The sequence below is a fragment of the Girardinichthys multiradiatus genome, chromosome 9 (assembly GCF_021462225.1).
Source record: "Girardinichthys multiradiatus isolate DD_20200921_A chromosome 9, DD_fGirMul_XY1, whole genome shotgun sequence".
Taxonomy (NCBI): domain Eukaryota; kingdom Metazoa; phylum Chordata; class Actinopteri; order Cyprinodontiformes; family Goodeidae; genus Girardinichthys; species Girardinichthys multiradiatus.
Genome location: NC_061802.1, coordinates 29,716,018 through 29,730,818, shown reverse-complemented (window position 1 = coordinate 29,730,818; position 14,801 = coordinate 29,716,018). Strand labels below are relative to the sequence as shown.

The 14,801-nt window shown below is 40.0% G+C and overlaps 1 protein-coding gene across 3 annotated transcripts; it reads right to left on the bottom strand.

The window, feature by feature from the left end:
• Nucleotides 1-1,072: 1,072 nt before the first annotated feature.
• Nucleotides 1,073-14,384, bottom strand: elovl1b (ELOVL fatty acid elongase 1b). 3 transcript variants are annotated; one of them, XM_047374077.1, is made up of 8 exons: nt 14,229-14,384; nt 3,404-3,506; nt 3,126-3,316; nt 2,871-2,951; nt 2,710-2,766; nt 2,514-2,619; nt 2,060-2,196; nt 1,073-1,934 (listed from the first exon to the last, which is right to left on the bottom strand). In XM_047374077.1, exons 2-8 carry the CDS (start codon nt 3,471-3,473, stop codon nt 1,557-1,559), a joined length of 1,020 nt encoding a protein of 339 aa, XP_047230033.1. In that variant the 5' UTR covers nt 3,474-3,506; nt 14,229-14,384; the 3' UTR covers nt 1,073-1,556. The 3 variants fall into 3 exon arrangements, with proteins under 3 accessions (XP_047230033.1, XP_047230035.1, XP_047230034.1); XM_047374079.1 differs by lacking the exon at nt 14,229-14,384 and adding an exon at nt 9,888-10,008; XM_047374078.1 differs by lacking the exon at nt 14,229-14,384 and adding an exon at nt 6,011-6,211.
• Nucleotides 14,385-14,801: the final 417 nt, after the last annotated feature.

Here is a 14,801-nt window from a genome sequence, read left to right as displayed (position 1 = left end):
TTGGTGAAAATTAGAACCCATCCTCATTTTTCTCATACTCACTTTCACCGACTGTAGTGATCCATGGTAAAATGGTGACACAGAAATATAAAGTTATGTCATGAAAGTGTAGAAACTTATTTCAGTCAATATAGCATTGTATCCCTACAAACGTTTTCAGTTTAATGGTTTTAGATAGCAAACATCAGTTTAAACATACGCATCCATCTGACTTTCCACCACTTTTTGTCTTCTCACTCCAATATGAAATCTGCTACAGGCAAGGGAACTGAAACTTCACTAAACCTTAATTCAAAATAATTCAAACTATCCCTTTAAGGAACACCCATCCTCCACAATAAAAACCCGTAGCCATCATTTGGATCTTAAAGTAAAGACAGCTTTTAAATGTTCACTTCATTACCTTTAAATGAATTCATGAAGACAGAGCTAGAAAGACAATTACTGTAGAGCATTTACCAAAAGAAACAACATTCTTTTTAAGCTCGCAAGCACAAGGACAGTGAAGACCAAATTAACTCTCCTGAAATTTGAAGAACTCGCTTTTGAGATTTAAACAAATGTCAGCACAATTTTCATCTGACAGAACAAGAACATGTCACTAAACTGGTCAATACCAAAGAATTAAAAAGGTAAATGTGAAGACATCTGAGGCTTGGTACAGACTGGCAAATGCAAAATGTTGACGGTGTGGAACCGTAAAACATCTGAGCTTCTGTTTTTCTTTGGCTAAGTTTTTGCTTAATAACACAGCACCATGTGTTGTTCATTTGTGGCTGCATTAAGCAGTACATCAATTATGCAAATACAAATCCCTCAATGATCCTTCGACAAGATACGCATGGCTGAGTCTGGTAGGTAAATCCAGTCTGCAGCATGCCTTCTTGTGCCATGAAATGGGGAGGAAAGCATAATGAGCCACTTGTTTACCTCCTACTTAATCTGCATACTTAAGATTGTTGAGACACAGGGCATTTGCAAACTGTGCAAATAGTTCATTGTTGCAATGCAGAACACCACAAAACCCCAACCAAGTAAAAACCCAGCAAGTCATCCATAAGAAAATGCAAGATAATTTAGGACTGAATTTATTGGCAATTAAATTTTAAATACACAAGGTAACAAAATTTAGAAGGCACACCAATATAATTAGTTTTTTTTTCTTTCTGTAAAACTATTTACAAACTGTTTTGTTTTGTTTTTTTTCAATACAAACTGTACAGTCTACTGTCCACAGAAGGGGTCAGATAGGTCACCAAATGGGCTAAAAGGTCACCTGTATGATACTGAACTATGAGGTTGCTTTCAACATCAGTGAAGACATAACATTTTAAACATCTTCTCTTCATACATCATGTACCAATAGCTGGTTCACAATACAAAAAACCAACAAACCAACTAACCAAGTGTGGAACCCCAGCTGTGGAAGTCATTGACCACATTGTTCTCCCATGTTTTACACAATAAACTAAAAAAAACTGTAAAACAGTCAAATTATCTTTGGAATCCATAGTTGTTTTAACAAGCTGACTAGGTGGTACTTCCTTCCAAAGTCTCTAAGCTTTCTTCATCTTGCCATTGTGGGCGCAGCCATTCTCATAGTGGGTGGAGCCATTGCTGGTACCGTCGGTGGCTGAGTGTTGGTGGATGCCATTACTGCTGCCGTTCTTGTAGCATTTGGCGTTTTCGCAAACTTTTCCATTCTCGTGATGCTTGTCGTTTGAGTACGCTACGGCGCCATTCTTATGTTGCTTGATGTCCTGTTTTGGGAGCCGCTTGCCCTTCACGTAGGCCTGGACCCAGAAGTTAGAGAAGAGAATGAAGAAGAAGGTGCCATACATCCAAATGAGGTGAATGATGGTGGGGAACTGGTAGTCGCAGCTGTCCATAAAGTAATACTGGGTGGCATGGAGAGAGACCAGGACAAACTGGATCTGTTGGAGGGAAAAAACAAGGGGTCAATTAGCCATAAAACACAGAAATGTCTCTTTAAAGCATATTCTGAAAAGGACTGCCAGTAGTAAGTAAAAATGCTGAACTAAATGTAGGGTTTCCTTACTAGCTGAATGGCAGTCATATATTTCTTCCACCACAAAAACTTCTGGAAACGTGGTCCAGCAGCAGAAAGGCCATAGTAGAAATACATGATGACGTGGACTGAGGAGTTAACCATAGCATGGAAAGATCCCATTCCACCTTAAGAGAAAAAGCAAATGTAATTAGACCAACTCCTTCAGTCAAAACAACCTTCAACCTTACAAGAAATGTGAAAATAAATAAAAAATCCTCCTAATCAACAGAGTCCAGCTTAAACATTCTCAGAGTCGTTACAACTCCAGAGAAATTGTTGCTTCTAAAGCAGATAAGACGAGCCATCCAACAAGGCCAAGCTTATTGTTCTGTATGTGTGTAGCAGGCTGGTATGCAGGGTGAAAAAAAACTAAACTGTACCCTGCCTGTGTAGCTTTGGTCTCTTTGGAAATTATTTTCAGATCAGCCTGATGTGTACTCACCAGGAGCGTAGCATACCCCCCACCACCAGGTCCATGGCATAAAGGAGTGGTGAAAGATGTGCAGGAAGGTAATCTGGCTGTGCTTTTTCCTCAACACAAAGAAGACCTAAGAAAAAAAACAAAAACAGTGATTACTTACCATCAAACTAAGATGATCAATGGATAATTAAATGGAGGTGATGACAACTGGACTTACTGTGTCCATCAGCTCAATTATTTTTGAAAACCAGAAGAGCCATGCCACCCTGACCATCTAGAAATGGGACAAATCACTTTAACAGCAGGTCCAGTTTCATAAAGTTAAAATCGGAGCAATCATAGCAAACAACCAGTCTTTGTTGAGCTTGGTGAACTTACTCGTAGAGCTTGAGGACTGTCGGAGGTATCAATTGCATCACATCTCCATGTATATGTTGTAACCCACCCAGACATCATAAACTGAGAAAAAAAAAAGATTTTAATTCGTTACTCAACTGGAGAGAAATCAAGAGCGATGATCAACCAAAGGAACATACATCTTTAAAAATGCATCAAGAGTGGACTAAAATTACTTTCCATGCGTACTGATGAGTCAAATAATTTTGCATTGTGGAAAAGGGTGCTGGATTTTACCTCATACACAATGTAAATTGACAGAGCCACCAGCAAGAAGTTGTAGACTATCATGAGCTCCTTCAGCTGGAAGGGTTTCCGGTTGGCCATAATGCGGGGTCCCAGGTACATTATGGAAAACAGGTAGACCAACAATATTGCAGTCATGGGAACAGGACTCCGCATCAACGGGTACTCCTTTATTCGTGGATCTAGAGGGAAAGATGACATTTTCTTAAAAGAGGAAAACAGAACAAGAAAAATAAACCCCTCTGTATTTTAATCGGTACGTCACCTACCAATTCCTGCCACGAGGTAGTTGTAGATGTCCAGGGCGTGCGAGCCCATCTCCTGAAGTTGCTGAAGCATATTTGCCGTTGTGAATTGTTGAGACCCTATTATCTGTGAAATAAAGATAGCAGCTCATTGTCAGTTTTGTGTGCCGAACACAGCACCAATACCCGTGGAAATTTTACCATCGCAAGAGACATTTTAACTTCTTAGCTCAAAGTTGATCCTTTCTCTTCCTTCTGCTCTCACTTGCTGAAACATTAAGTACCATTTTTCCTAATTTCTATGGAAATAAATAAAAATTTCTATTCATCTAGAGCATTTTCTTTTTCCTTGGCTGAAACTCCTCATCAGATATGGCCTGATATGAGAGAGGCGGAGCCACGACCCACTTCCCACACTAAACCGATTGTTTTCAGGAGTCAAGTGTCAAATCCAGAGGGTCAAACACAATATCCAAACTGTGTTCCTCAAATAAATTTCACTGGGACACAAAATGCAAAAAGTTATGCAACCATTTTATCAGAGTTTACTTAACTCAAAACTCCACCGTGTCAATACTTCTTTAACAAGAGCCCCTTCTTGATGAGAAAACACTGATTAACTTCAAATATAATGAAAGGAATTGTTCAGGAATGATACCACGGGCTTCAAGCTTAGATATTTTCTTTTTATAAAAAGGCTTAAGTCAAGTGTAAACTGAAGAGTGCATTAACAAAGTAGAAGATTTCCAGGGTGCGGCTTGCTCCGAGAGAACCATTGTTTGAAGTACAATCTACAATGCTCTGCGTTTTCACTGCCCTTAAGCAAATATCATTAAAGGCCAATAATTTCAGACTCTGGAATAAAGGCAGGAGCCGAGATACCACAGCACATGCAAAGAAGGAGGGCAAGGAAGGAAAAAAAACTCGGAAGGCAAATGTAATGCAGAAAATGTGTTCTGTGTGTTTCACAGAATTAAATGTTGGAAGTTCACCGGTAGTTTTACAATTCTTACTGAAAAGTTCTCCAAATATCAGTCAGTGTTTTACTCTGAAAGCAAAAAGGGAAAACAGGATGGTTACATCTTTCTTTCTTATTCCCTTTGTAGCTTCTTCTAAACGTTTCCACTTATACCACAATACTTTATCCAACCCTCAACTTCTCCCCGGTTACTTCTGGCAAAGATTCCAGTGACACTGAGCAGCATACCAGACAAATATCTGTCAGCCATGCAATCAATCAGTTTCCTTCTGTTGACCTTTTAAAATCCAGAAACATGGCATTTCAGAAAGTCCTTACATAAAAAGCTGAGGTTCTAAATGATTGGTTGTTGAGGCATTTGGTGAGGCGCCTCACATTTAGGCAAACGTATCATGTCAGATGTCTTGAGTGTGTCTTGTTCTGGGAAAGAAAATGCTTTATAGTTAAATCAGAATCTGGTCAGGTCATTTTACTTTACCTTAGCCACCGCTATCCAGAGCAACTAGAAGGTCACTTACAAGGCCAATCGCAAATGGATAGGGGGCAATGTCGGGTTCAGGACAGTTTTAAACCCAAAAGCTAAAGCCAACAAGGTTACTGGCAAGTTTCAGCAACTGAACATTTGCAATAGTCATGTCTACATAGATGTCAATTTTTGTCCATCTTTGTTAAATCAAGGTATTTATAACAAAATGGGCTATAATTTGAAGAGAACTGTTCATCACTGAGCAAGTCTACAGTAAGGGAGTTTTTTTTTTTTTTTTAAACACATCAAAAGTTCCTTGTTTTATGTGAAAATAAGAAACAATGTGAGTTTTCAGTCAAATTAAAAAAACTGACTATTAAGACTCAAACAACCAGTAGAAGAAAATGATAATTCCCCTATTGTGAGACCCAGATGAAGATAAAGATTCATAGAAAGGGAGACCCCTTCCTCACCAGACCAGTAAAACAATAACAACCATTTCACCAGAACCAGCTGCAACTCACTGCCTCTAATCTCCACTAATTAAAAGGATTGCACAGAACTTCAGGGTTCTGACCCGGGTTATGCAGTAAACTAGTCAGGGCCACCACTTTTAGCTGTCCCGCTACATCAGCAAAGGTTGAGATAACTCGACAGAAGGACAAGGATTTTCTCATGACTGTGTGTGTGTGGGGTGGGGGGCTCAGAAAATCGTTCGGTATTCCCATGACACAGTGATGCAATTAAACTGTGGACACGTGAGCACTTAAGCACCTTAGAAAAATGCCCTCTGTCCTAACTCTCTCGGGAGAAATGAGTTACAGCTGCCATGAGCACCGAACCTAAACTCTAAACTTCCCAACACCACCGCCCATTCATTAAAAACAAAGTTTAACAGCAAACGGTTGGTTTGCAGCCATGAAGGAGAGACCAAACGGAAAGGAGTGGTAACTTTTCCCCATCAGAAAGCCGTGTCAATGAATCATAGGGATGGAAAAAGGGAGCTCACGAGTAAGAAGTTAATGATGAACAAAGAGTAAAGAATTAGGAAAAAAAGAAAAAAAAAAACTGTGGAAAAAGCCAAGAATGCATTTGATTTCATAGACATTAACCAAAAAGACGAGACCGTGAACAGAAGAAGACACCCACGTTATTTTACCTTCAAATAAAACATTGAGATACTTACCTTTTCAAGAACAGACTTGTTTCATGCCCTTAAATCATCAAAGCAGTAGCGTCTTTCTCTTTTCACAGTTTGGCAAAGCCTATCAGCTGACTTGAGGTGCAGGAAGGCAGGCAGCAGCAGCAGCAAAAAAAAAAAAAAAAAGACAAAGCAGCAGAGAGGGAAGAGAAAGGCAGGACTGAGATGGGGTAGGAGTGTGAGAAAGTAAGCTGACAGAGTGTGACTGGTACCAGCAGTCTTTCACAAGTCCACACCCTCCCCGACTCACATGGTGGATGAATAACCAGCCTTCAGAAGGAGAGGGAGGGAAGGAGGCAGAGCTGGAGGGAAAGAGGAAGTGTGAGCGCTATGTGCGAGCGTCCTGGAAGTCTGTAAGAAATACAACCAAGGTTATGGGGACAGGCGGTCCCTATATAAACCCACTTTACCAAACATTTCAAAGTGAAATCTTAAAAGATGCTACATTATCAAGCAGCAGATGTGTCCCTTTTTGATCACTCTCTGGGTCCAGGCCTACGTGAAGGACAACTGGTCACACCCTGTACTCCCTGAAACACACAACTCTGGAGTTGCCAGGCAAGTTTCACCCCCCCCTTCCTTCCACCGGGTGGGCCGATTATATTATTCACATGGAGCAGGCAAGAAATCAGAAGAGACTCTGTTATCATGAAGGGGGCTATTGTTGTGCCTTTCCTGGCCCGCTACCCAGCAAACACCCATAAAGCAAAACTAGCCTCAATTTCTGTCTCTCTGGTGAGGGACATTGTTAGGACCCAAGTGGCCCACGTTGAGCAGATGCCCCAAAACAAAACATTTGCACCACCATGCCCATGATTTGACACACATAGTGTCAGCTAGTAGTATTGGAGTAGAGGTAGGCAAAAAAACCAAAAAAACAAATCAAGCTCTGGGTCAAAATGTACTATGATCAGTTTGTACTCTAAGCAATAGAAGAGGAGGAAATGAGAACACATGAAGCAGCATCTGATAATGCTGGAGTTTGCTCAGGGCTGAATGGAAAAGCTAACTCAGACAAAAATAATTTCAGCTAAAGTAGGCATGGCTCAAGATAATAATTACAATTCTTCTGCAGGACTTGCATAAGAACATTTAGGTCTTGGAAAGGAAACCACTAACTCAAATGCCAACGAAACACCCAGTAAACCCAGGCAGGAACATTATCAACAGTTGCCAAAACTATTTGGAAATTCTTTGGGATCATCTTCATTTGAATCAATTGCTTACTGACTGAGTGGAAATACAAAAAACAGGGACATCTATTGACGGTCTTTATTTGTTTTAATTATGACCTGCAGAGTGAAAATGCATGCTACAGATTAAAAACCTTATATTTCAAATAAGAGAACTGATGAAATTGTATGGAAAACTTTCAGATTAAGTTGATTTTTGTTTAAGAACAGTATGATATCAGTGTTTCCCTTAGAATTTTGTTCTTTGTATTTATATATCATCCGTCTCTTTTCTTTATCTTCTTTAACTGTCTCTCCATCATTCATCTGTTTCTGTCTCTTTCCATCTTTCAACCTTTATCTATCCATCATGCATGGACCAAGCTCAATCTCAGCGGGATTATTTCATCTCCGACAGCCAAGCCAGGTCAAAACCTTTTATTCTGCGGTGACTGGACCTTAGCTGCATGTCAGGGGCAGGGCATGAAACTCTTGGGCTATTTTGTGTACTTGTACCTTTGCCATATGTACCAGGAGTAGGAGAGTTAGCCGTGCTGCTAATCGCAGAAGAGCAAGTTCTGCCAACAAAACGAAATTTGGTGCTTTTAAAAACCGCAGATATCCTTGCCTGCTTTCCAGGTTTTAAAGGCATGTTTTTCTATGCGTTCTCCGTACGCTGTCAGGAGCGTGTGTTCACCTGCACGTAACTGAGCGCCTCAGCGTCATCCAGCTTTTGTCAAGTTTGGCCATAGAAAGTAGATTAGCGACGATGCAGGGATGGAAATCGCTCACAACATGGTCTAATAAAATTAATGACATTAACTGTGAAAACGTATTACTACATGCAGTGATCCTCTTGAGGGGGCGAGAGGTCTGGTTGGCAGAGCTGGGTGCCCCCCTTAGATAATGGTAGGGGAAACGGTGGATATTGTCCCTGTCAATCTGGATGATACTTTCAAACTGGGAGGGGAGTTTTGGCTGCACTAGTAGTTATTCCTCCCAACGGGATGGACGGGGCAGCATCTGCAATGCTGCAGACACTGTAACAGTCCACTGTGGTTAAGATAGAGCAGAATCAAAAGGCATTAATTTCATTTACCAGTCGATCTACAGTATGTCCCAACCTTTACCTATGGCCATTATCGGTGGGAAGAGAGAAAGAATGAAATTATGAAACCAACCACTCTAACTGAACTTTCTTTAAATGCTGCCTGGTCTCTAATGGGCAGCGAGGGGACCTCAGCTATTTGAAAGGATCCCCGAGCAGAGTCACTGCACTTTCAAATTGAAAGGAGTCCTTTAAGATGGACACCCTCTGGTATAGATGCTCTCAGTACTTCTTCTAAGAAATGGTTCAGAGAGATCACACTTCAGAGCCCCCATTCCCAGAGACGCTGGAGCAGTTTTCTCTGCACCATTGTCTTATAAATAGTAGAACCTTGATGGCACATGGAATCCATTTCTAATTGAAAAAATAAAAATAGAGACCAATTGATTGGTACAGCTAGTGTGGTTTATCCTAAATTCCTAAGGCTGGAGAAGTCTAGACTGCATAAGATCAGGTCAACACAGAGTTGCTGAAGATCTTTTCTCCATGACTTACTGAAATGTCCTAAGATTTATGAAATCGTCTGACATTTCAAATGTGCACCACCAAACTCCAAGCAGGGATTATGGGATTATTAGTAGTCAACATTGTCAGTAATAACCCTTACCAACACCCACTTTTCACATAAAAGCTTAATTTTGCTCTCTACTTCCAGTTCAGGATTATTAGCTATAACCTTCGATTTTACCCCTAAAACATGTGATGCTTCACAGCTCTATCTCAAATTTGCTGTGCAATAATGAAAAGCACATTTCTGCAAATCCTGATTACAATCAACATTGTAAAATCACCTCACTGAAATAAAGTAATTTGACTCGATAAAAACTCCAAGTCATCCATGTGCCAGGTTTTAAAGTCAACTTAGTTTTATCTAATTCAGGTCATGTAGGCTGAGGCAGTAATGTAAACAAACCTAAACAGCATTAATCTAATCTCCAAAGACTGTATTTTACATGAGACATAGGCTTTGGAGCACCATTCAGATGTCTGCAAACGTCATACACGCGAGTGTGTCTTGTAAATACAGTGGTGGTGTTATGGTTTCCAATAAAGCAGGTTTGACCTGATGACTTCCACACTAGAGAAGGGGGTGGGTGTAGAAGAACTCCAGTGCACTTTAAAACCTTCATTTCTAAATACTGAAACACACCTAAGAAACACACATAGTATCATGTAGTTGCCAACTCAAGCATTTCACACAAGACGGTCAGCTTGACCTATGAGATGAACACCGCCTCCCATCTAGAGTCCATTAGGATGTGTGAGGTGAAAATAGAGAATGGTTGAGGGAGTTATGGTAGTTTAAATAAGTAGTAAACCCTGATGTTAGCGCATTCAAAAGTTACACTATTCAAAAACGCTATTAAACTATTAAAACAAACGGTTAATCACCAAACTCCACCACAGTCATTAGCCCTCCTCCTCCAAGCTGAGGAAGGCTGCTGAACTTGTTGGGGGACCGACATGCCAGCATCCAGGGTCTCTGCATTGTGCTGGGATCTGGGTGTGTGAGTGGTGGGAGGTTGGGGAGCATCATCCCAAACTTCAAGTAGTCAGACAAGGCCTACCGATCAACACTAACCTCATTTTCTTCTCTCCCTCTCCTTCCTTTTGCTCTCCTAGTCTCAGCAAGGACTCAGATTTCTGTAACTTTCCACAGACGATTTCAGCTGCTCCTCATGTGTGCCCAGGTTCATGCAAACCTGGCAGTCAAAAGATGCAGGGGAAAGTGTTTGCACCAGATTTCAGTCTGACTACATGCTAGGTGAGAAAGTGAACACTCAGATCTCCAAGTGTTTGATGGGTGACAATAAATAACTGAGCCTCACATTTAAAGAGCAAACTGGTGTAAAAACCAACCTGGTAGACAGGTCAGGGTTATGCAAGACTTTAACATAAGTGGAATCAAACCCTCCACGTATATCACGATCGTCTCAACCACAACGCTGCAGAAAGAACATGAATGCTTACACACTGCTGTGGAAATAAACAGCGATTTTGTGACATTGATCCTTCAATTTAGTGAGATCCAGATAAGAGACTTACTCTTGTCATACATTTTCATACATCATAGTTTCCAACAAGTTTTTACTATCTGAACTTTGATCTAATTTTTCAAAAATGAATGAACCAACAGACACCTAGGAGGAATTCACCCCTTGCGAGCTGTAATAACTTCCATATGGATAGGCAGACCAGCAGGAATTTAAATTAGAACATCATTAAAAGGTCAAAACAACATGAGCGTCAGGTTACACATCCTGTCTCTATACTGTAAACAAAGCCAACCTCTTGAAATGTTGTTTCCTTCATCTGCTCAAACACTAGAATGTCATCTGTTCCAATCCATGGTGCGTTTTTAGCTCCCCCCTTATAGTCAACCTCTAGCAGCCGGGAGAAGGAATCCATTGTGATCAGAACTTACTAAAAGCTGCTGGTGTCATCATGAGCCAAATGATGGGAAAAGGGATTTTTGTTCTAAGGATTTTTGGTCTGACATGATGCTGTGTGGAAAGATTAGACCAACTTCGACCCCACAACTTAAGACAAAAAAAAAAAAAAAAAAAAACTGCAAAGAAATCCTGATCAGAAAGGATTAAAACTGTTGATGAATCAACTCATTATCGCCACCTACGGGACTGAGTGTGATGCCTTTTCCCCGTTGCTAGCTGTATTTTCCTTGAGCATTACATTCTAAAAACAACATTAAAGTACTACTCCCAATTATAAACACAACTGTTGTTTCTACCTTAAAATAAACAATTTATAAACTGCTTATTTATGTAGTTTATGGCACCACACAATACACCTTCAGTTTACTCTCAAGCAGGTGCAGCACCAACAAACTACAGTACGATTAGTTCATTTAGACTATTTGTACCATTTAAACAAAAGATCTAACCCCAGACTTTAAACCAAATAAACTGCTGCCCATTAGACAGTTATTTGCAACTTAACAGTTCTTCCTTCATCTGACTTTTTGATTAACATGAATAACATTTAGCCATTTAAAGACAGATGACGGTGACTCAACAACACAAACTCGCGTCTAAAGCGTTCCCAAAGGAGCTGTGAGCTTTTAATTCATTAACCCAACAATATTTAACTGCAGTTTAACAAATATTCATCCTCATTGATTCGGCTGGTCTAAAGTAAAAAAATCAAAATAAAAAAAACTAGGAACTTCAAGTATTTGCCTGAATGAAATGAGTCAGATGATTCAAGCTTTTGGTCATCACTTAGAAAGTGATGACCAAAAGCTATCCAAGGCCATAAGTTAGCTAACCAACTAACGCTGGGCCTTAGGTGAAGAACAAATATTAACCAAGGGCTGTTATTATGAAGGCACCAGTCAGCAGCTAGTTCAAACATGCTGGAGAACACATCGAAGACATGTCAAAGCAGGATTATAAAATAGAGGTATCTTTCTGTGCAAACTAAACTAAAATCACCAACCAGAAACTGTTTGACAACGACCCCTTGAGGCTTTTACTCGTCACACTTGACAGCAAAAACCAGAAGAGAATACCCACAGAGAAGTGCACTGCCTAACAGGAAAAGACTGATCAACTAAGGAAAGTACCACTGCAAGTAAAACCACAAGCACCGTCCAAAAATATTATAAAACATTTAAATCGTCAGCATTTCCTTTCATGTTGTTTCTGGCTTTGCCATCTGCTCTCTGAATAATATGCAAACCCTTCAGACAGGATGTTGACATTGGAGGCTTATGAAGTGATATGACAAAGTGACACAGAGAAGACAATAGTAACAGCACTGGCACTGTGTGTTCATTAACCCACAGAGCTGAGATATGGGCCGGCCAACCTTCAGACCATGTTATCTTCACCATCATTAGCTACAGATTATGTTTGCATTGTCAACAGTCCGTTAGACGGCCATAATCTAACTCAGTGGACAATCACACAAAAACAAAAAGACATTAATGATAGCCAGCTGGAGAGCAAATGCCACGCCTTGTTCGTATTTTTTTTTCCATAAATTTTTTTTTTTTTTATAACAGTGCACACAGTATGTTATGCCTAATCTAAGTGAGCCAACAGGACCGCCCGCCCCTTAAGATGTCATGAAGTAAATTATTAAATGTCTGTACGTGTTCAAGCGTTACTAATTTACCGTAGCGGGAGAGGAACTATATTGTTTCCAACTTATGATGGAGGAACACGCCTATTTAAGTCTTGACGCAAGGTTGCGCCGTGCACGAGGAGCAGGGAGGGGGAGAACACAGAGGAACAACAAGGTTCCCCTGGTAGTTTTATTTGCGGGGCGGCCCCCCCTTCTTCCGACAGTCAAATAGGAACAAAGAGGACCGTGTATGGAAGCTCTTATGAGCCAAAACTAATTTACCTGGCGCTTTGTTCAGGCACATACTTTAAAAAAAGCACAATCGGTACAATCTGTCCTCCAAGACCAAATTACTAGAGGACACACTGAGGTAGGTTACAGATTAGTTTTTAAATTAATTTGGGAGTTGGATTTTATTAACCAATAACATAAAAATGAAACACCGCTTTCAGCAACCAATGATGCCCTGAACAGTTTCAGATCAGGGTGTAACACTGTCACAGTAGCTTAGTTTAAATGTACATGAAAATATGAAAAAGAAGAAGAAATAAAAACTAACTGACAGTATGGTGTTTCCAATCAGATTCAAATAGAAATGCCACTATAATAAAGATCTCTGTATTGTTTTTTTAAGTTGGCTGTACTGTACAAACAATGAAGTAAAAATAGCATTATTGCAAGCTTTTGTGGCCATAAGCAGGAGTTATACAGGTAGAGAAAACAATTTAGTGTGGCATTCTGTGGTGACTTAGTTGGAATCACTTTTACTAAGCCAGCTGCTGTGATGTGCCAAAAAAAACATGTACTACTGACCTATAGGTCACATCCAGAAACAAAGACTTAAAATAACCATTAAATTCCTACAGTTCAAAAGCAGAAACTCAAAAGTATCCACAGGTTAACATCTATCCATCCATCTATCTATCTATATATAATTGAGCTCATCTTGGACAACTGCAGTTAGTGGTTTCTGCAAAATTATGAAATCAAACGTCAGTGTCGAAAGTCCGGCTTGGTAAAACATTTGTAGGCACACTTTGTATCTCTATTTCTGTGACTTTACAAAAATTCATGCATTTGTTAAGGACTTCTGAGAAAAAAAAAATACATACAATTGTTGTGTTGACTGTGATGTTTTTTTTTTCAAAGCTTCAATTAAAAACAATGTTTTATTTGCAGTCATTTTTTTAAGACTACCACACAAAACTAGTTTACTGCCTACCTAGGTTTGGAACATCAGATGATCAGATAACAGAAATATCTGTCAAACTAACAGAAGAAAACTTCCTCCATAGCAGCCTGAAAGCACCTTCATCACAACCCGAACTGTGAAAACGTGTTCATCCTCCTCATCACCTTCACTTTGACAGTGACAGACAGACCAGGGTCACCTTCAAAGTACAGCAGCCATCCAGCGCCTGTCAATGGGTCCATTGTTCGCAGCACAGGTGCAAACCCGATACCATCAACAATAACCAGAAAAATTAGCCCGAATAAACAAGCGAATAAAAAAAAAGTAAATTTAGAAAATCCGCAAGTAAACGTCCTGACAGCAGGATACAGTAATCCGGATGCGACTTCTAACAACTTCCCCTTAAAATATAAAACGACTTTAAATTCACTAACTGTACCTATAATACTACCAGAGGCATTCAATTTCATGTAAAGCGGTCTAAGTGTTGCGCAAAACAAAGTAACAGTCGAGTTTTACGCCCCCTTCTTTTTCTTTTTTAACGAAGCCACCTGAAAGTAACCCCGAGCAGAAAGAGGACAACGTTTTTTTTTTTTCAAATAAACTGCTTAATTTTGTGTAAGAATGAATGAGAAAGCTACTCACTGTTGTTGCTAAAATAAACCGCCGCCCTGTCTGTTGAAAACTTAGTCGATGTGAAGTTAATTTTCCTTTCCGCTTAAATCTTCCTCCGGACCGAACCCTCCCAGGAAGCAGTAAGAAGGTGGAGCCATCCGGTACCGATGACTCAGTCCCTTAACATGGGCGGGATCAAGACTAAACGGTACAGTATCACATGTTGCTCATGCAGAAAAAAAAACGTGTGGAAGGTAATTTCTTTCTTTTCATTTTTTATCCCGTTTTTAGTGAAGCAGACATGGAAAAGGGACTGAAATATTCTACCCAAGTAAACGGCTTTTCTGACAGTTTAAGCAAAACCAACTGGCGTGTCTGGTTGTCTTTACTGTGTCAGGGCAGATTTGCTCTAGGGGGCTAATGTAATATCTCTCCTGCTGCTAAATAAATGGGACAATAACCCACATTGTTAACGCATCAAAGAGGACGTATATTTATAAAATCCAATGAAAATAACGGATTTTTTTTTTTTCAGTCAAAGTGCAACAAACTGCAGAGAAAAACATTCATTTATTCTTGAAGAGTTATGTCTGTTTGCTGGTG